Source organism: Rhinatrema bivittatum, chromosome 14 (genome assembly GCF_901001135.1).
Source record: "Rhinatrema bivittatum chromosome 14, aRhiBiv1.1, whole genome shotgun sequence".
Lineage (NCBI taxonomy): Eukaryota > Metazoa > Chordata > Amphibia > Gymnophiona > Rhinatrematidae > Rhinatrema > Rhinatrema bivittatum.
Window position 1 is genome coordinate 63,593,987 of NC_042628.1, and position 20,556 is coordinate 63,614,542.

Genomic DNA, 20,556 nt, shown 5'->3' on the forward strand with positions numbered 1-20,556 from the left:
ACTAATCAACCCAGCTTATCCATTCACCAACTGCAACAGAACACTTCACAAAATCTCACACCTCCGTCCACTGTCAGAGATCTAGGAGTTCTCTTAGATACACAACTTAGCTTCAAATCCCACATCAAATCACTCCTAAAAGGGGGCTTCTATAAACTCCAAACCCTCAAAAAACTTAAGCCTCTCCTCCACGCACATGACTTCCGTACCGTTATGCAAACCACTATACTATCAAAACTTGACTATTGCAACTCACTGCTAATAGGCCTTCCAGCTTCCACAATCAAACCCCTCCAAATCTTACAAAATGCCATGGCTCGCATCCTTACAAACTCAAGAAAGACTGATCATATTACCCCCATATTACAAAACCTCCACTGGCTACCAATCACCTATCGCTCTCAATACAAAACACTCACTATCATACATAACACGCTATATAAAAATAACTCCCCCTGGATCGAAGATATGCCACACTTCCACCAGGCCAACCGTCCTACCAGAAACTCCCTTGCGGGCACCCTCCACACCCCTTCACTCAAAATTGCTCACCTCACAAACACCAGAGCGAGAGCCTTCTCCATCGCCGGCCCCACCCTTTGGAACTCCCTCCCCACCGAGCTCCGACTAGAACCTTCACTTAATCAATTCAAAAAAGGAATCAAGACCTGGTTATTTAAACAGGCCTATCCCAACGCCTCTCAACCCTAGCATTTGACTTCTCCTCAACACTCATTATTTCCCCCTCCCTAGTACAGTGTCCCCCCGCCCCCCTACACACCCTCCCTCCCTCACCACCCCATCCATATTATGGCTTCCTGATATTCAGTCACCACCTCTCCTTCCCATCGCCACCCCCCCTGCCCCCTTGTACAGTTCCTACCCCACCCCGCCTCCCCTATGCGCTTCATCCCCCACCCCCGCGCTACCCCCCACTTTGTCGTCTCTTGTATATAATTAATTTATGTCCAACCTGGTCTCTTGTATATAATTAATTTATGTCCATCCTGGTTAACCACATGTAATCTCATTTAATAACTGTGGCGCCCGTTGGCTCCACAGTAAAGTTGTCACCTTTTAACTTCCTATCCTTCCTCCATCTATCATTGTAATTTCCTTTCTCAGTTGTCTGTAAACCGACATGATGTTTTTTTACGAATGCCGGTATATAAAAGTTATAAATAAAAATAAATAAATAAAATTAAATTAAAACATAGAACTGGAACAACTAACTGGTGCAGAAAATACAGTTACAATGAACAAGGAATTATACAACTGGGAGAGTGGGAAAAAGAAGAAGAAGAGAGTATAACAATTAATAAAAATGCATTTACAATGGATCTTTACAAAATATGTAACTTAAAGACCCAGACTGAGAGCAGTCCTGGTCTGGAGTAGGTGGTGGATGATTAAGACTTTATAGTGGAGTTATGAGATGATGCGAACTCTGAAAAAGTAATTAAGGGATAATATTAACATGGGTTAATCTAAGATCGGAAAGGCTTTTCTGAAAAGCCAGGTTTTTAGTCTTTTTCTAAAAGTTAGTAAGCATGTTTCCTGGCGCAGCTCTACTGGGATAGAGTTCCATAAGCGTGGTCCTGCTGTTGATGGTGCTCTGTCTTCAAGTGATTTGTGTTTGAAGGCTTTGGCGTGTGGAACCTGTAATGTTTCTTTATAGCAATTCCTGGTTGGTCTGACTGTGGAGTGTTTTTCCAGGGGGATTTGTAGATTTAATGGTGCGAGATGATGGATGACTTTGAAGATGGAAGTTATGGACTTATACATTATTCTGTATTGAATAGGTAGCCAGTGAAGGGCTATCAGGATCGGGGTTATGTGGTCGAATCTCCTAGAGTTGGTCAGAATTCTGGCAGCTGTGTTCTGCACCATCTGTAGCGGTTTTGTATGAGAAGCTGGAAGGCCTAGTAGAATGGAATTACAATAGTCCAGCTTGGAAAATATAATTGATTGTAAAATTGTTCTGAAGTCGCGGGAATGGAAGAGCGGTCTGATTTTTTTGAGGATGTATAATTTGTAAAAACAGTCCTTGGTCGTTTGGTTAATGAATGGTTTTAGGGTTAGGCGGTTGTCGAGGATAACTCCTAGATCTCTTACGTTTGTGGTTTGCAGGTTGGCTGGTGGATTTGAGGTGATCTTGTTATTGTCGTGGGCTATGATGAGGAATTCTGTTTTTGAAGCGTTGAGAATCAGGTTCAGACTGTTGAGGAGGTGTTTGATCTCCGTTAGGCAGCTCTCCCAGAATTCTAATGTGTTTGTAATGGATTTATTTATGGGGATAACGATCTGCACGTCGTCTGCGAATAGGAAGTGTTTTAATTTTAGTTTAGTAAGAAGGTGGCAGAGTGGGAGAAGGTAAATATTAAAAAGGGTTGGAGAAAGGGAGGAACCCTGTGGCACCCCTTGTGAAGACAGATGGTATTGAGATTCTTTATTGTGGATTTTAACCTTGTATCCTCTGTTCTCCAAGAAGGTTTTGAACCAGGTCCGTGCAGTGCCTGAAACTCCAATGTTTGCCAGTTGGTTTAGTAGGATGTGATGGTTAACCGTATCGAATGCCACCGAGAAGTCTAGGAAAATTAGAAGGTATGCGTGACCTTTATCGATGCCGGCTAGGAGGAAGTCTGTAAGAGAGAGCAATAGTGTTTCCGTGCTTGCTGCTTTGCGGAATCCAAATTGATTGGGCGATAGTATTTGGTGATCCTCCAGGTAGTTGGATAACTGTGTGTTAACTAGTTTTTCCATAATTTTTGATATGAATGGGAGGTTAGAGATGGGGCGGAAGTTGCCGGGATCATTGGTGTTCAGGTTTGGTTTTTTGAGTAGGGGCTTGATTGAAGCTGTTTTAAGGTCATCTGGGTAGATACCCTGGGCTAGGGAGCAATTTATAATGTCGGCTAGAGATTTAGAAATGGTATCCGGGATAAGTAAGAGTATTTTGGTAGGGATTTGGTCGAAGGGGTGTGATGATGGTTTCATTTTTTTCAAGATCGTTCGGATGTCATCGGTAGTGATGGGTTCGAAAGTGTTGAGAGTGATGTCTTTGTTTGGATGAACATATGAAGTATTGGAAGGTCCACTTGCATTTGGAGTCAACTTATTCAGGAGGTCGGATATTTTTCTATTGAAGTAGAGAGCCAATTCGTCTGCTTTAGTTTTTGCTAGGTCCTCTGGGATTGCTGGGGTGATGGCTTTTGTGAGGCTGGACACGTAATTGAATAAAGCTTTCGAGTCAAAAATGAGGTGGTGAATCTTGCGGGCATAATAGTCTCTTTTTGTTTTTAATGTGCTGTTTTTGTAGAAGTGGAGGGTGCGTTTATATTCCTGAAGCGAAGTAGGTGAAGGGGTTTTTCTCCATTTTTTTTCCTTCTGTCGTAAAGTTAATTTGAGTTTTCGCAGATCCTCGTTGAACCATGGTTGACTCTTTGGTGCATTATGTTTGAGATTTTTTGGAGTTAGGGGACATAGTGTATTGGCTGCTGATTCTGTTATTTTCGACCAGGATTGGACTGCTGAGTTGGGAGTGGAAACGTCTAAGAGTGAAAGATCTGGGGCTAGATGCTTGGCGAGGAGATCCGAGGGGCATGTTTTCCTGTATAGAAATGGTTGAAGTGGGGGATTATTGTAGCTTGGTTTTAATAGAGAGAATGCGGTGGAGATTAATGTATGATCTGACCATGGGACCTTTTTGCACTCGGGATGTTCTGGGAGAGAGATGCCGGAATTGGTAAAGAGAAGGTCCAGCGTGTGACCCGCTTTGTGTGTGGGTTTGTTAATTTGTTGTTTGAAACCTAAGGCTGTCATGGCTGTGAGAAATGTTTCGCAGTTAGAAGAGAGAGGGGACTTGTCCACGTGAAGATTGAAGTCTCCCATGATAATGGTTGGAGAGTCCAAGTTTAGCTGCGTAGTAATGATTTCCAGAATAGAAGAGGAGTCGGATTCTAGGAGGCTTGGAGGGGCGTAGACTAAGAGAATTTGAAGATATTCAGATTTAAAGAGGCCTATTTCGAGTTTGGTTGGTGATTTGATTGGATGTTGGGTAAATCTCAGAGATTTTTTTACTGCCAGGAGGATACCCCCGCCTCTTTTTTTTTGCCTTGGGATGGAGAAGAGGTCGTAGTTTTGGGTAGGGAGTTGGTTTAAGAGGGCGATATCCGATGTTTTGAGCCATGTTTCCGTTATGGCGCAGAAGTCTGGCTTGTCATCTTGAAGAAGGTCGTTGAGTATCAGCGTTTTGTTAGTAAGCGATTGCGCATTGAAAAGGATGATGGTGAATAATGTGAGTCCTAAAAACTGAGTTGTGGGGGAGATCATGATCGGAATGAGAGATTTGTACGTGGTTGGCCGGTTGATCATTGTAGATTTTGTAGATGATTAAACTGCCCGCTGAGAAGATGTTGTGGGTATAGTAAGTATTGTCTCCTTGCTGATAATGTGGTTGTTCGAGGTGGCGTTGAGAGAGGAGTTTATGGTCCTGTGTAAAAGGTAAGGAAAATGATTTGCTACTCGCTGTTCTTTCTCCGAAGTGTCGTCCTTACTGAGTTCTATGAAGTTGAGTCTGGTTGTGGCTGGATGGGTGTTGTATGGTAGTGGACGTGTGCTGGGTGTGGCTGGGTATTGTTGAGTGGGTCCTGGATGTGTGATAGAAGAATATTGATGTGTCCTGTCCGTAGCGCTCCTTAGTGCAGGGAGTGGTACAAATTTAAAGCCCTTCGTGCTAGGCTCTGATAGGCCTGCTGCCTGTCGTGGGGCGTGTCTTACTCACTGCGAAGGATTCTGCTGGGCGGGGTCTTCTCTTTTGTTTAGTTCCCTTTTTTGATTGTTTGATTGGCTCTTTCTCTGCCTTCTGGTTGGCTGGATTGGTGGCAGCGGGTGGATAGGCCGTCTGGGCCATCTGGCCTGCGGGTTCGGGTGCAGGGCAGCTGGGGCTTTGATCGGTGGTCGGCGGGGCTGAGTCCCAGGGCGGGGCGGCGCTGACTTGGAGGTCCTGTACGTCCCGAAATGGGTGTCGCCGACCGCGCTAGGTCCAGTGGAGGGGGATGAGGTACGGCTGAGGCCAGGCAGGCGGAACGTTGTAATACCCGTTGTGGGTTCTGACAGGTTTCGGATATTTTGCTGTTAGTCTCGGGAGTTATGCTGCAGTTGATCTGTGGTTACTTCCGTGAGTATGGGTCGGGGCTTCTTCAGGGCTGCGACGAAGGGGCAAGACAAAGGGGCAGGCCCCTTTGTTGCGCTCCTTCGTGCGCGCGACGCCCGGCGCGCGACGCCAGGAAGGGGAGCTGAATTTAAAGGGCTCCTACCTGCTTCCTTAGTTAGGTTTCGTCACTTCCTTCGCTTTTGCTGGCTTGAAATTTGGCGCGGTTTGTTTCTTCTGCCTTCTGGCTTCTGATTTGTCCGGGGGTTGTCCCACGTGGTTGCAGCGCTCGGGATCGGGGCTTGATCCTTTCTGTCGGGTCGGCGGGGCTTGTGTCCCTATCGGGGCGGCGCCGACTGCGAGGAGCTGGAGGTCTCTTTGGGAGCGCTGCGAGGTAGGTGGAAAGGAAGGGTCGCCGAGAGGAGAGCCGAATTTAAAGGGCTCCTACCTGCTTCCTTACGGCTCGATCCAGTAAGGCCGCGGTAAAAACAGTGAGGTAGTGTCAGGCGCACCCTTCCTCCCCGCACGCACAGTTCTCTTCACTAACTCCCCGATACTCTCCTCTAATCGCATGCAAATGCATGCCGCGGCTGTGAAGCGTTAGGGAAGGGTTATGCCCGCGCAACCCATTTTACTGTATAGGCGCTGTAACAGCGCCTATACAGTAACCTGGGTGCGCTGGTACCTGTCATTTCAAATGACATTTGAAATGACAGGCACCAGGAAGTGTAAAAAGTTTAAAAAGTGTAAAAAACAAAAACCTGTGTGTTATATAAAAAAATAAAACAATTTTAAATACCTGTCGGAGGGCCGTGGGTCCAGGCGGCCGGTGGGCGGCGGGCAGCCATCAGCGGCATCCGGTAGTCCCTTCTCCCTTCCAAAATCGCCAAAATCGCCAAAATCGCACGGGCGGGTCGGCAGCGGGGGGGGGGCGGCAGCAGGATCCGGGAGCGGCGGGTAGGCAGCAGCGGGGTCCGGGGGGTCTGGGGCAGCGGCAGCGGGGGGGGGGGGGGGGCGGCAGCGGGGGGGGCGGCAGCAGGATCCGGGAGCGGCGGGGTCCGGGGGTGGCAGCGAGATCCGGGGAGCCAGCAGCGGCAGCATGTTCGATCGCGCAGGCAGGTAGGTGGCAAAGTAAAGATGGCCGCCAGCACGGGAAAATCGTGCAATTGGCCGCTGAAGACGTGACGTCACACCCCGTGACGCCAAACGTCGTGACGTCACGTCTTCAGCGGCCAATTGCACGATTTTCCCGTGCAGGCGGCCATCTTTACTTTGCCACCTACCTGCCTGCGCGATCGAACATGCTGCCGCTGCTGGCTCCCCGGATCTCGCTGCCACCCCCGGACCCCCCCGCTCCCGGATCCTGCTGCCCCCCCCCCCCCCGCTGCCGCTGCCCCGGACCCCCCGGACCCCGCTGCTGCCTACCCGCCGCTCCCGGATCCTGCTGTCCCCCCCCCCACCCCCGCTGCCGACCCGCCCGTGCGATTTTGGCGATTTTGGCAGGGAGAAGGGACTACCGGATGCCGCTGATGGCTGCCCGCCGCCCACCGGCCGCCTGGACCCACGGCCCTCCGACAGGTATTTAAAATTGTTTTATTTTTTTATATAACACACAGGTTTTTTGTTTTTTACACTTTTTACACTTACCATAGCAGGCCCGAGCCTTGCTACTTTTTCGTTTGTTTTTTTTTTGCCCTGGTCCCGTCCGGTCTCCTGCAGCCCCGTCCGGTCCGGACGGGGCTGCAGGAGACCGGACGGGACCAGGGCGGGTAAGCAATGTTTTTACCCTACACTACACTACACTAACTCCTACTAGGGGGAGGCGGTAAACTAGCAGGTTAAGGCCGCGGCAGAACAGCGGGTTACAGAGGAGATAATATCAGCGCCCGTTACAGTATCGCAGGGGAATAGCTAATTCCTTCATTATACAGCTTTTTCGTTCATTTACATGCCGGGTGCGGAAAGGGTTATGCGTCTGTTTTCAGAAGCGATACGGACGCGTGAAACTGGACACTGTATCGCCGAACTGCCTTGCGCGCCCGAATTGTGCGCTACGAGCACGTTACAGACGGGCAATCCTCGAGCGGACGATACTGGATCGAGCTGTTAGTTAGGTTTCGTCACTTCCTTCGCTTTTGCTGGCTTGAAATTTGGCGCGGTTTGTTTCTTCTGCCTTCTGGCTTCTGATTTGTCCGGGGGTTGTCCCACGTGGTTGCAGCGCTCGGGATCGGGGCTTGATCCTTTCTGTCGGGTCGGCGGGGCTTGTGTCCCTATCGGGGCGGCGCCGACTGCGAGGAGCTGGAGGTCTCTTTGGGAGCGCTGCGAGGTAGGTGGAAAGGAAGGGTCGCCGAGAGGAGAGCCGAATTTAAAGGGCTCCTACCTGCTTCCTTAGTTAGGTTTCGTCACTTCCTTCGCTTTTGCTGGCTTGAAATTTGGCGCGGTTTGTTTCTTCTGCCTTCTGGCTTCTGATTTGTCCAGGGGTTGTCCCACGTGGTTGCAGCGCTCGGGATCGGGGCTTGATCCTTTCTGTCGGGTCGGCGGGGCTTGTGTCCCTATCGGGGCGGCGCCGACTGCGAGGAGCTGGAGGTCTCTTTGGGAGCGCTGCGAGGTAGGTGGAAAGGGTTTTCAATTTGAGGGAGGTTACTTCAATTTCACTCTTGGGTTTTCAATTTGAGGGAGGTTACTTCATTGACAAATATCTACCGATGGGTTACTCTATCACGTGTGCCTTTTTCGAAACTTTCAGCTCATTCATACACTGGGTTATTGAACAGGAATCCGGTTCATCTAACATAGTATATTACTTAGATGACTTCCTATTCGTGGGGTGCCCACACTCGCGAGACTGCGAAGACCTCTTGCATTGCTTTCAACATGTTGCAGGCAACCTTGGTATACCGATTGCCGAAAACAAAAAACAGTTGTTGCATCCATCGGTACTAGACAGCTTCGCCCCATTTGCCTTACCTTATTCACGGCTCCTCCCGCTTACCTTGGGAAGATGGCTACCATCGCGTCTACAAGCTTACCTTTCCGGCGTCCCCGGAGCGGCTATGGTGCTGCCTCCCGCCATTGCTCCTCCCAGGTACCTACTCGGGTGTGCGCGCGCGCAACCCACGTCTTTATTCCAACCTTGGCGCGAACCTCGAGGGCGTTCCCTCATGTTGACATCACACCATCCAGGTATATAACCTTCACTAGTTTGCTAGCTCGTTGACTTAGCAAGGACTCAAATTCGTTCTTGTCTATGCTTCTCTGCCACTTCCGTGCTGCTGCTGGAAGCTCTAAACCTACCCTTCGGAGTACTGCTAACCTGGGTATCCGCTCCTCGGGGGCCCTCTGCTTTACTTCAGGTGCCTTACAGGGAATAGGTACTTGCTCCTCGAGGGCCTACTCTCTCTGCCTCGGTGCCTGTACCTTCAACTATCCTGGTGGAATCGCATATCAACAGCAACATCTAGTGAGTACTCTAACTCTCAGTCTATCTCATCCACAGTATATCCTTGCTGGGAAACCTGCTGTGGAACCTCCTTTCACCATCAAGGAGAGAAGGGCTCCCTCTGCCGAGATCCCTGAGACTGCAACTACAAAACTGCCTCACTACTGCCACCTCTGGTGGTCCTCTTCAAGCTGTTTAATAAAAGATTTCTGTGTTTTGTGCGTTACGAGTCCAGCCCAGTGCTGTGGCTCCTCACGGGGCTCCTCCCCGTGGGCGTGGTCATCACCCACAGCACCCAAGGATCCACCAAAACACACTCAACCATAACAGATTGCTAACTCCATGGATCCAGCTCAGCTCACTGCGTTACAGGCCATTCCAGGCCTGGCTCAGCAGACTCTGAACAGCAGGCTGCATTCAACCTACTGCACGCACAGATTAACTCACCTTCCACCCAAGGTAAAGAAGCTAAACCGTCTGAGGTGACGGTCAAGACAATTGTGCCTCTATCTGCTTCCACCCGCTTCTCAGGAGAAGTTTGGAGGTGCAGAGGCTTCATTAATCAGTGCTGCATGCACTTTGCATTGCAACCTAGCCACTTCCCCACAGCATATGCCAAGACCACCTATATCCTGTCGTAGATGAGCCTTGTCTTGGGCCTCTTCGTTGTGGGAGCGCGAGGATCCTATTCTTCATGACATTGAAGGATTTCTTGAACTGTTTAAATCAGTTTTTGATGACCCTGCTCGGTATACCATTGCAGGATCATCTTTGGTTCACCTGAAGCAAGGTAATAAACCACTAGCTGACTTTGCTATTGAATTCAAGACACTGGCGTCTGAATTATCCTGGGACCCTAGATGCCTGAAGACCCATTTCTTTGAAGGACTCGCCGCTCGTAAGATGCCTGAGACCTTGGCTGAACTAGTGAAATTGGCAACAAGGATTGATCGCCGACTTCACAAGGTTCAAGAGACCAAGACTCCCAGAAAACCCTTTCAGGGGGAAGTCCAAGTTAAATTCATTCCCAGGCCTGTTCCTTCGGTCCCATCAGCCGGAGAAGAACCACCTATGCAATTAGGCTGCAGCCATCTGACATCAAAAGAGAGAAGAACACGGAAGTAATTGGGGCTGTGTATGTACTGTGGACAAGCTGGCCATGCTGTCCAAACTTGCCCCATATGTCCGGGAAACTGGCAGACCTAGGTCCTGTGGGAGGACTCTTATTAGGTCTTACCACTCCTTCTCCTCCAATCTCTCTTCCTGTATCCTTGATCTGCGGACCCTTAGAGTACCAGACTCTTGCCCTAGTGGACTCCGGGGCGGGAAGCAATTTCATTCTTCAACGACTAGTGGAACACCTACGGATCCCCACTTCCACTATGAAGTCTCCACTACTCATGGAGAGCCCTTACCGGGTGAAGTAACTCAACTCACAGAACCTGTATGTCTACGGACCAATGCCCTCCATTCTGAAACCATCTCCTTCTTTGTTTTAGAGAAGGCCATGCACCCTATAGTACTGGGATTACCATGGCTGCAGCAGCATATGCCTCAATTCAATTGGGCTACACTGGAACTGTCAAGACAGGACCCAGACTGCCATGGTAAATGCCTGATGGAGGTAGCTCCACTATCCTGCATGCCTACCACCCCAGTAATGCCAGGGTTGCCACCTCAATATGCATCTTTTCAAGATGTCTTTTCTATAGAAGCTGCAGACTTTCTACCGCCTCACAGACCCAATGACTGCGCTATTAATTTGAAGCCTAATATGGAACCCCCTCTCTGTGGCAGAGAATAAAGCCATGTCTGAATATATTCAGGAAAACCTCCAAAAAGGCTTCATAAGACCCTCCAAGTCCCCTGCTGGCACAGGTTTTTTCTTTTTGGGAAAAAAGGACAGAACATTACGCCCATGAATAAATTACAGGGGCCTCAATGAAACAACAATAAAGGATCGTTATCCCCTACCTCTGATTTCAGAGTTATTCGACAGACTACAAGGAGCGAAAATTTTCTCCAAGCTGGATCTGAAAGGAGCCTACAACCTACTTCACATTCGAGCTGGCGATGAGTGGAAGACGGCCTTCAACACTCGAGATGGTCACTTTGAATATCTAGTGATGCCCTTCGGCCTCTGCAATGCCCCGGCAATCTTTCAAAATGTAATGAATGACATTTTCCAGGATCTCCTCTACAAGTGTGTTGTTATTTACTTGGATGATATCTTGATATTTTCTCAAGACATGACCACTCACCTGGAGGATGTTAAGAGAGTACTGCAAAGGCTCCGTGAGAACCATCTCTACGCCAAGCTATCCAAATGTGAATTCCATAAGGAATCAGTGCCTTTCTTGGGCTACATCGTTTCCAATCAAGGCTTTCAAATGGATCCACAGAAGCTGGAGTGTATCAAGAAATGGGCACAACCCCTGGGTTAAAAGATCTCAGGCGCTTCTTAGGTTTCACCAACTATTATAGGACCTTTATCAAGAACTACTCCTCACTTACAGTGCCGCTTACAGCTAATACGAAGAAAGGTGCCAACGTTATTAATTGGTCTCCAGATGCTATTGCTGCATTTCAAAAATTAAAAGACGCCTTTTCCAGCAAGCCGTACCTTCGACACCGGAACCCCACCAAGCCTTTCATCGTGGAGGTTGACACCTCAGACGTTGGCGTAGGGGGCCGTATTAAGCCAAGCTGGTAAATCAAAGGTTCCTCAACCATGCTCATTCTTCTCCCATCGCTTCTCTCCTGCAGAGAAAAATTACAGAATAGAAGATACAGAGCTCCTAGCTATAAAGATGGCATTCAAAGAATGGCGGCCTTGGCTCGAGGGAGCGCAACATCAAGTCACGGTCTTCACAGACCATAAGAATCTGGAGTACCTCCGCCACGCACAGCGCCTGAATCATAGACAAACGAGATGGTCTCTGTTTTTCAACAGATTCAACTTCGTACTCAAGTACCGCCCTGGAGATAAGAATATCAGAGCTGATGCTCTTTCCTGCTCATTCCTCTCCGAGGACATTCCAGAGGAACCACAACACATCATTGACCGAGAAAGGGTTATTTTGGCAGCTACTCACTCAGTACCTGCAGGAAAGACCATCGTACCCAAGAACCTCAGAAAGAAGTTATTGGCTTCGGCCCACGACTCTAAACTTTTAGGAGACCCTGGCCAACGTAGAACTCTGTCTAAGCTGCAATCCTTTTATTGGTGGCCCAACATGAAGGGAGACACATTTTCCTACGTTGCCTCCTGCACAAACTGCGCCAAACAGAAGACGCTGCCAGGTCGTCCATGGGGTCTACTCCAACCCTTGCCAATGCCAGAAGAACCATGAACACATATTGCCACAGACTTTGTGGTAGACATACCATCTTCCAGAGGAAACAACACTATTTGGGTAACTGTAGATCGGTTCTTGAAGATGGCTCATTTTGTGGCTCTCCCAGGATTACCCACCGACATGGAGCTCACCAAGTTATTCATTAAGCACATCTTCCACCTGCATGGCATGCCTAAGCACATATTCTCCGATCGAGGAGTCCAATTCACAGCTAACTTCTGGAAGGCACTCTGTAAGAAGTTCGATATTTCTCTCGACTTCACCTCCGCATACCATCCAAAATCCAACAGGCAAACAGAGAGGATGAACAGGACACTCAAGCAGTTCATTCGTGCCTACGTAAACTCTCGCCAGAATGATTGGCGTGAATGTTGCCCTGGGCAGAATTTGCCATTAATTCTCATCCAGCAACATCCGTTGGCTCAACACCATTCGAAGTGGTCTACGGATGACTACCACTGCCACTTCCGTTATCAGTGTTGTCCCCAGCAGCTCAATCTACTGCCAAATATATCCAGCAACTTTGGACTCAGACAAAAGAGATGCTTATTAAAGCAGGACATTGAGCAAAGAAAGGCTATGATGCTCATCACTGCAAGGCTCCAGACTTCAAGCCTGGTGATAAAGTCTGGCTATCCACCAAGCACTTAAGACTTAAACTTCCTTCATCTCACTTCACTCCTCGCTTCATTGGACCATTTTCCATTCTCCGACGATTGGGCAATCTCACCTACAGTCTGAAGCTACCATCTACTTTAAAGATCCACAATGCATTCCACGTCTCAGTATTGAAGCCATTGATCCTTAGTGAGTTCTCCAAAAAGATACCTGAAGTTCCAACTATAGATGCAGAAGAAGACATCGAATACAAGGTAGACGCAGTTCTCAATGTGAGAAAATGAGGCAGAGTATGGGAATACCTCCTGTCTTGGGAGAGTTATGGTCCTGAAGAAAACTCTTGGACACCACTGACCAACATCCTGGATAAAGAGATGCTACAGGACTTCCATAAATTGCATCCGCAAAAAAACAAGACCTGGTAGGAAAACAGTGTGGACGCCCTTTGAAGGGGGGTACTGTTGCGTCCATCAGTGCTAGACAGCTTCACCCCGTTTGCCTCACCTTATTCACGGCTCCTCCCGCTTACCTTGGGAAGATGGCTACCATCGCGTCTACAAGCTTACCTTTCCGGCGTCCCCGGAGCGGCTATGGTGCTGCCTCCTGCCATTGCTCCTCCCAGGTACCTACTAGGATGTGCGCGCATGCGCACAACCCATGTCTTTATTCCAACCTTGGCGCGAAACTCTAGGGCTTTCCCTCATGCTGACGTCACGCCATCCGGATGTATAACCTTCACTAGTTTGCTAGCTCATTGAGTTAGCAAGGACTCTAATTTGTTCTTGTCTATGCTACTGTGCCGCTTCTGTGCTGCCGCTGGAAGCTCTATACCTACCCTTCGGGGTACTGCTAACCTGGGTACCCTCTCCTTGGGGTCCTCCGCTTTATTTCAGGTGCCTTACAGGGAACAGGTACTCGCTCCTCGAGGGCCTGTTCTCCCTGCCTCGTGCCTGTACCTTCTTCAACGATCTTTGTGGAATCGCATATCAACAGCAACATCTAGTGAGTACTCTAACTCTCAGTCTATCTCATCCACAGTATATCCTTGCTGGGAAACCTGCTGCGGAACCTCCTTTCACCATCAAGGAGAGAAGGGCTCCCTCTGCTGAGGTCCCTGAGACTGAATATATAAAACTGCCTCACTACTGCCACCTCTGGTGGTCCTCTTCAAGCTGTTTAATAAAAGATTTCTGTGTTTTGTACATTACGAGTCTAGCCCAGTGCTGTGGCTCCTCACGGGGCTCCTCCCCATGGGTGTGGTCATCACCCACAGCACCCAAGGATCCACCAAAACACACTCAACCATAACAGTAGGGCCCTCTACATGGCTGGTTTTCTTGGGCATCGAAATAGACTCAATATCCATGCAGTCACAGTTACCAGAGGAAAAACTAAAAGAGCTTAAAAGACTGGTCTCGCGAGCTCAGAGCGCTAAGAAAATGACGTTAAAGCAGGTCCAATCACTGGTGGGTAGTCTAAACTTTGCTTGCAAGGTTATCCCTATGGGAAGAGCCTTCTTGCGGCAGCTGTCAGCCGCAATGTCCGGAGTCAGGAAAAGTTTCCACCATATCTGTATATCAAAGGGAATTCGCGAGGACTTGCTTATCTGGTACAGATTTCTGTCCAACTTCAACGGCACATTGCTGTGGCAGTCGGAAGTGGTCTCAAATTACAATCTAGAACTGTTTACTGACACGACAGGTTCGTTTGGGTTCAGCGCGTATTACCAAGGAGCATGGTGCGTGGCTCAGTGGCCTGAGGAGTGGATGCATTCCGGCACCACCAGGAACATCACGTTCCTCGAGCTGTTCCCCACAGTAGTAGTAGTGGTACTATGGGGTGAGCAGATCAGGAACAAAAAAGTTAATTTCTGGTGTGATAACCAGGGTGTAGTAGAAGTTATCAACAAGAGAGCTGCAAACAACATGTTAGTTAGTCTCGAATTTGCTGCGTGAGTTCATACTGTGATGCATGGAACTAAATGTGACTGCGTGGGCTAGGCACGTGCCGGGCAATTCTAACACTTTGGATGATTCTCATTCGAAGTGGGATACGTTCCCGAAACTCGCGCTAGAGGCGGATCTACAGGGAGCTTCAGTACCTACTTTCTGTTATAATTTGACCTGAATCATGGGCCCTTGGTTGCAACAAGAGATGGCTCCTCCCACAGGGCGGATCCCTGTAGGGACTTGCTGGGATAGGCTGGCTCCCAGTAGTAACAGACACAGAGTATAGAGAGTCTTTATTGTACATCATGCATTTGTGTTTGTTTGTGGCATTTCTATGGACCCCTGGTTGTTGTGGTGATGACTCCTCCCATGGGGAGGGGCCCTGTGGGGAACCACAGCAATAGGCTGACCTCTAGAGTAAGCGGACACAAGGAAGAGAAGCTTTATTGTACAGCAAGTAGCACTGCCCGAGGAGCAGGCAGCTCACTTCGTCTCTGAGTAATCTCAGAAGATGATTTCAGTCCAGACACTGGTGACACAAGTGCTGAGTTGATCTCACCTGAGGCTGGGAGCGGAGGGTCCGGTAGTGGTCCACGGAGTGGGGTAGGCTGAGAACCCAGTCCCGGAGAATGTAGACAGTAGATCCAGTAGTGGTCTGCAGGGCGGAGTACACCGAGAATCTGGTCAATGGTGAGACAAGTAGAGAGAGTGAAGAATGAGGTACTCATGAGGCTGGTAGCTGCTATCAAGGTTATAGCTTCTGCAGTAGTATGGTAGTGAGGCTGGCAGAATACCGATGCCGTGGTCTGTGAGACGCAGGAACCCAGGAGAGGTAGGAGTGGCAAGGCCCTCGAGGAGTGAGTACCCAGGCGTCCTTCTAGACGGGTGCCTGCAGAGAATAGAAAAGACAGGACCCCCGAGGAGTGGGTGTCCAGAGTCGGTAGTAAATGAGGAAACCCCAGAGGATGGATAGGAGCGGCAGGGCCCCCGAGGAGCGGGTACCCAGAGTGTCCTAGAACCAGCGTGACCCTGGAGGGTAGTAGTAAGTGGGCAGCTTAGAAGCGGTCGAAATTAGCTGGACCAGAATCCTTACTAAATCATAGCAGTGTTGGAGATCGGAGGCTAAGTACCCGGAGGTAGTGACGTAATGCGGTGGGGACGCTCCCGAGGTTCCTGCCATGATGCATTCAAAGGTGAAGGCAACGCGAGCGCGCGTGCCCTAGAAGGCCTCAGGAAGAACATGGTGAACGCAATCACCCATGCCGGTCTGGGGATGCTGGAGAGGTTGGCACTGAAGCAGAGGCAGCCATCTTTCCCAGAGGAGAAGAGAGAGGGAGAAAAGAGGTGAGGCAGAGAGGGCGCAGCCGGCAGAGAGTACGCAGCCGTCTGCTACCGACGGGCGCAACGCAAGCAATGAATATGACCTGAGGAACGGGCAGAGAACCTCAGCACAGAGGAGGAGGGTCCCCGATGACATAGTCCCGTCAGTAGGGATGTGAATCGTTTTTGAACGATTAAAATTATCGTCAGATAATTTTAAAATCGTCCAAAATCGTTAGAGTGCACGATACAATACAAATGCCCCCGATTTATCGTCAGGGGCATTTGTATTGTATCGTTAAATAGGGCACAGGAATTATTTGGGGGAGGGCAGGAAAACCGGCACACCAAAACAACCCCTAAACCCACCCCGACCCTTTAAAACCAATTCCTTACCCTCCCCCACCCTCTCAAATCCCCTCAAAATGTTAAGTTACCTGGTGGTCCAGTGGGGGGGGGTCCCGGCGCGATCTCCCGCTCTCGGGCCATCGGCGCCAATTTGGCTGCCACCAATTAAAATGGCGCTGATGGCCTGATAAAAAAAACCCCCACCCGACCCTTTAAATCGACCCCCCCCCACCCTCCCGACCCTTTTTTTTTAAGTGAGGCCCACGCCACAAAAAAAAAAACCCCACCCGACCCTTTAAATCGATCCCCCCAAAACCTTTTAAAATTACCTGGTGGTCCAGGGGGGCCTCGGGGGGGGCGATCCAGGGGGGCCTCGGGAAGAGATTTCCCGTTCCCAGGCATCAGCTTTTCTAAAAATAAAATGGTGCTGAAGCACCTTTGCCCTTACCATGTGACAGGGTATCCGTGCCATTGGCCGGCCCCTGTCACATGGTAGGAGCACTGGATGGCCCCTATGGGCTAATGAGTAAAGATGGCCGGCGCCATCTTTAAAGATGGCACCGGCCATCCAGTGCTCCTACCATGTGACAGGGGCCGGCCAATGGCAAGGATACCCTGTCACATGGTAAGGGCAAAGGTGCATCGGCGCCATTTTATTTTTAGAACAGCTGATGCCTGGGAACGGGAAATCTCTTCCCGAGGCCCCCCTGGATCTCTCCTCTCCCCGAGGCCCCCCTGGATCTCTCCCCGAGGCCCCCCTGGACCACCAGGTAATTTTAAAAGGTTTTGGGGGGGGGTCGATTTAAAGGGTCGGGTGGGTTGTTTTTTTTTAGCGGCGCGGGCCTCACTTAAAAAAAAATTAGCGATGTGAATTGGAATCGGAAACGATTCCAATTCACATATCTTAATGATCAGATTCTCCCCCCCCCCCCAGCCGAATCTGATCGTTAAGATGATCTGGCACACGATTCAATTCTCTACCAGTCAGTGCTCCGCAGTGTGGGTAACGCGGAGATGTACTCTCACCAAGTTGGAGGAAGAAGGTGGATCCGCTAGTGGTCCGCAGAGCGGGGTACGCCATGAATCCAATCACAGATGGTAGGTCAGAGAGAGATAGATCTGGTAGTGGTCTGCAGAGCGGGATACGCCATGAATCCACACTGTAGAAGGTGAGAGAGACAGGCTGGAGAGCAGGGTACGCACTCTGATAGCAGTAGGCAGTCGTAGAGAGGAACCTCCGTGGAGTGGAGGTCCGGGACGTGACAAGGTCCCTGAGGGGTGGGAACCTTAGGCATCCGAGCTGGAAGCAAGCTTAACCCCGAAGGGTAGATTCGGAGTGAGGCAAGGCCCCCGAGGAGCAGGTACCTGAGTCGTCCGATGCAAGAAGAAAGCGCAGTGAGCGTCTGCAGCGAGGCGAAATCAGCAGGAAGGGAATCCTTGCTAATTCATAGGAGGAAATGAGAAGAGAGATTAAATACACATAGGCAGTGACGTCATGCGGAGGGGATGCCCCCGAGGTTCCCGCCATGATGCGCATAATAGGAGGGCTGGCGGGCGCATGCCCTAGGTGATTCCAGGATTAAAATGGCAAATGCAATTGCCCACGCTGTCCTGGGGACGCCGGGGAGGTCGGCGTTCAGAGGCGGAGGCAGCCATCTTACCCAGAGTCGATGGATTGGGAAGAAAAAAGGTGAGCAACAGAGGGCGCAGCCATCTGCGACCGATGGGCGCAACACTTTCCTTTGGCAGTTTGGTATCCAGAAGCCTGCAGGTTGCTACAAATGTCACTAGCCCCTTCCACGTGGTCTGCATACATGAAAGGGGCTGAGAAGATGGTGTCCTTTTTCTACAAATGGGGCTGGAATGGGGGAACCAGTTTCTGAGTTGGGCATAATGCACTACATAGAGGTGGCAAAAGCCAAAGGGACCTCAAGGGCTGGAGTTGCTAGACAGTTGACGGGCTTTTCCTTCTTTATGCGGGCTCATGGTTGGGGTTTCTCGTGCGGGCAATTTTTGATATGTCGTTTATTGTTGGGTTGGGCAAAAGAGGGGACATGAGCAGCAGAGGGGAGACATCCGATTATTTTTTTATTTAAAAACTTTTCTATACCGTCGCTAAGTTATATACCATCGCAACGGTTTACAAATAGGCACATAGACTAAGGTTAGTAAATCTAGAATATCGTACATTCTAACAGGTGCCAATAAAGTTTGGTTACAATTTCATAAATAAAATCATTATTTGAGTAATGTTGGTCAAGTCCAGGTATATTATTGAGTTACTATCTCTTTGAGATATTACTTCTTAAATGTAGGATTGAGTAAATTCATTCTCATCTGCATTACTCTGTACTTTCATTCTCTACCTTCCACACTCTTTAGTGAAGGCTTTTTTAAAGAGCCATGTTTTTAAATTTTTCTTAAAAGTCTTGAGATTATTCTGTAATCTGAGTTCAGGGGGCATCGTGTTCCATAGTATGGGCCCAGCCAATGATAAAGCCCTTTCTCTCACTTGGGTTAATTTTGCTGACTTTACTGAAGGGATTGTTAGTAGTGCTTTGTTTGCTGAGCGGAGGTTTCTTTGTGGAACGTGTACTCGTAAGGCTGTGTTTAGCCAGTCTGCTTCTTTATCATATATTAGTTTGTGTATGGTACATAAGGCCTTGTATTTTATCTTGTGTTCGATGGGTAACCAATGTAAGTCTGCTAGAGTTTCGGTTATATGGTCCCTCCTCTTTTTTCCCGTCAGTATTCTGGCTGCAGTATTTTGAAGTATCTGGAGTGGTCTTATCGATGTGCTTGGGAGTCCTAGTAAGAGTGCATTGCAGTAGTCAGTGCAGGAAAAGATAAGTGTTTGCAATACTGTTCTGAAGTGGGCGGGTGTGAGTAATGGTTTCAATCTTCTGAGGACCATAATTTTGCTTAGCCTTTTCTTACTTTTATAGATATGTGTTGCTTCAGGTTGATTTCTGGGTCCATTATTACTCCCAGATTCCTTACTTTTTCGGTTAGCTCAATTTTTTTGTTATTTCTCAGGGTTATTGGTGTTTGAATGATTTCAGTATGTTTTCTCTCTAGGTGAAGGAATTCAGTTTTGTCAATGTTGATGACCAGTTCCATTTGGTTTAGTAGTTGTTTCATTATGTCTGGGTACATGTTGGCTAGACTTAATGTTTTTTCAGTTGTGTCGTCTATTGGTAGAATTAATTGAATGTCGTCTGCATAAATGTAATGTATTATCCCTAGGCCTGCCAGCAGATGACATAAGGGTAGCATATATATGTTAAAGAGGGTAGCAGACAGCGCTGAACCCTGAGGTACTCCTGTTTTAAGTTTAAATTTTTCTGATAATTAGTTTTTTATCTGGACTTGAAAGAACCTGTTGTTTAGGTAGGATCTGAACCAGTTTATTGTTTTGTCACATAATCCAATTTCTTCAAGTCTTTTTAGTAGTATTCTGTGGTTTACTGTATCAAAGGCTGCAGATAAGTCGAGCATTATAAGGATGTAATGTTTACTGTTATCAAAACCTCTTAGTATGTTGTCTGTTAGAGAGAGAAGTAATGTCTCAGTGCTGTAGTGTTTTCGGACGCCATGTTGCGATGGGTACAATATATTATTATTGTCTAGGTGTTCAGCTAGCTGTTTCTGTACTGTTTTCTCTATTAATTTTGCTAATAATGGGAGGTTTGAGACTGGGCAGTAGTTAATGAGGATTAGTGGGTCACTGTTTTTCTTTTTGATCATTGGTTTAATGATTGCCCCTTTTAGTTTATCTGGCATTAATCCTTCAGTTAGGGATAGGTTTATGATATTAGTGTTGGGGTTACTACATTGGTAATCTTTTTTATCTCAGTTGTTGGTATTGTATCGATTTTATGTGGAGCAGGGTTTATATTTTTTATCATTGATTCAACTTCTTGTTCTGATATTTCTATAAATGAGGACCATATGTTAACATCTCTCTTTTGCATTACGATTGCTTGTTTGCTGTTTTTTGGGAGTTTGTTTCTTAGGTTTAATATTTTGTCACTAAAAAATTTAGCTAATTCATTGCATTTTGATTCAGGAAGACTTTGAGGTGATTCTTGTTTGTCATTTGTGATATTTGTTACTATGGAGAATAAGGTTCTTGGGTTATTGGCAAACTTTTCTATTTTATTGGAATAGTATTCTTTTTTAGTATTAAGGATCAGTTGTTTGTAGGAGGCTAGATGTTTCCTGAATTTGGTTAGATTTTAAATTGTTTTGTGTTTTCTCCAGTTTTTTTCAAATTTTCTGAGCTTTCTTTTTGCATCTTTTATTTTTGCATTATGCCAGTGGTTATTTTGTTTTGTTTTTTTGATAGTTATTGTTTTGATGGGGTTTATT

At 48.1% G+C, this 20,556-nt stretch overlaps 1 protein-coding gene across 1 annotated transcript in view; it reads right to left on the reverse strand.

Moving 5' to 3' along the window:
• Window positions 1–17,621, reverse strand: part of LOC115075972 (ly6/PLAUR domain-containing protein 3-like) — a 74,077-nt gene extending 56,456 nt beyond the window's left edge. The window contains exons 1-4 of the mRNA XM_029576980.1: window positions 17,551–17,621; window positions 17,212–17,345; window positions 15,312–15,406; window positions 15,077–15,197 (exon numbers count right to left, since the gene is read on the reverse strand). Of these exons, the coding sequence (XP_029432840.1) occupies window positions 15,077–15,197; window positions 15,312–15,406; window positions 17,212–17,266 (271 nt within the window). The 5' untranslated portion in view covers window positions 17,267–17,345; window positions 17,551–17,621. The remainder of the gene's footprint in view (window positions 1–15,076; window positions 15,198–15,311; window positions 15,407–17,211; window positions 17,346–17,550) is intronic.
• Window positions 17,622–20,556: the final 2,935 nt, after the last annotated feature.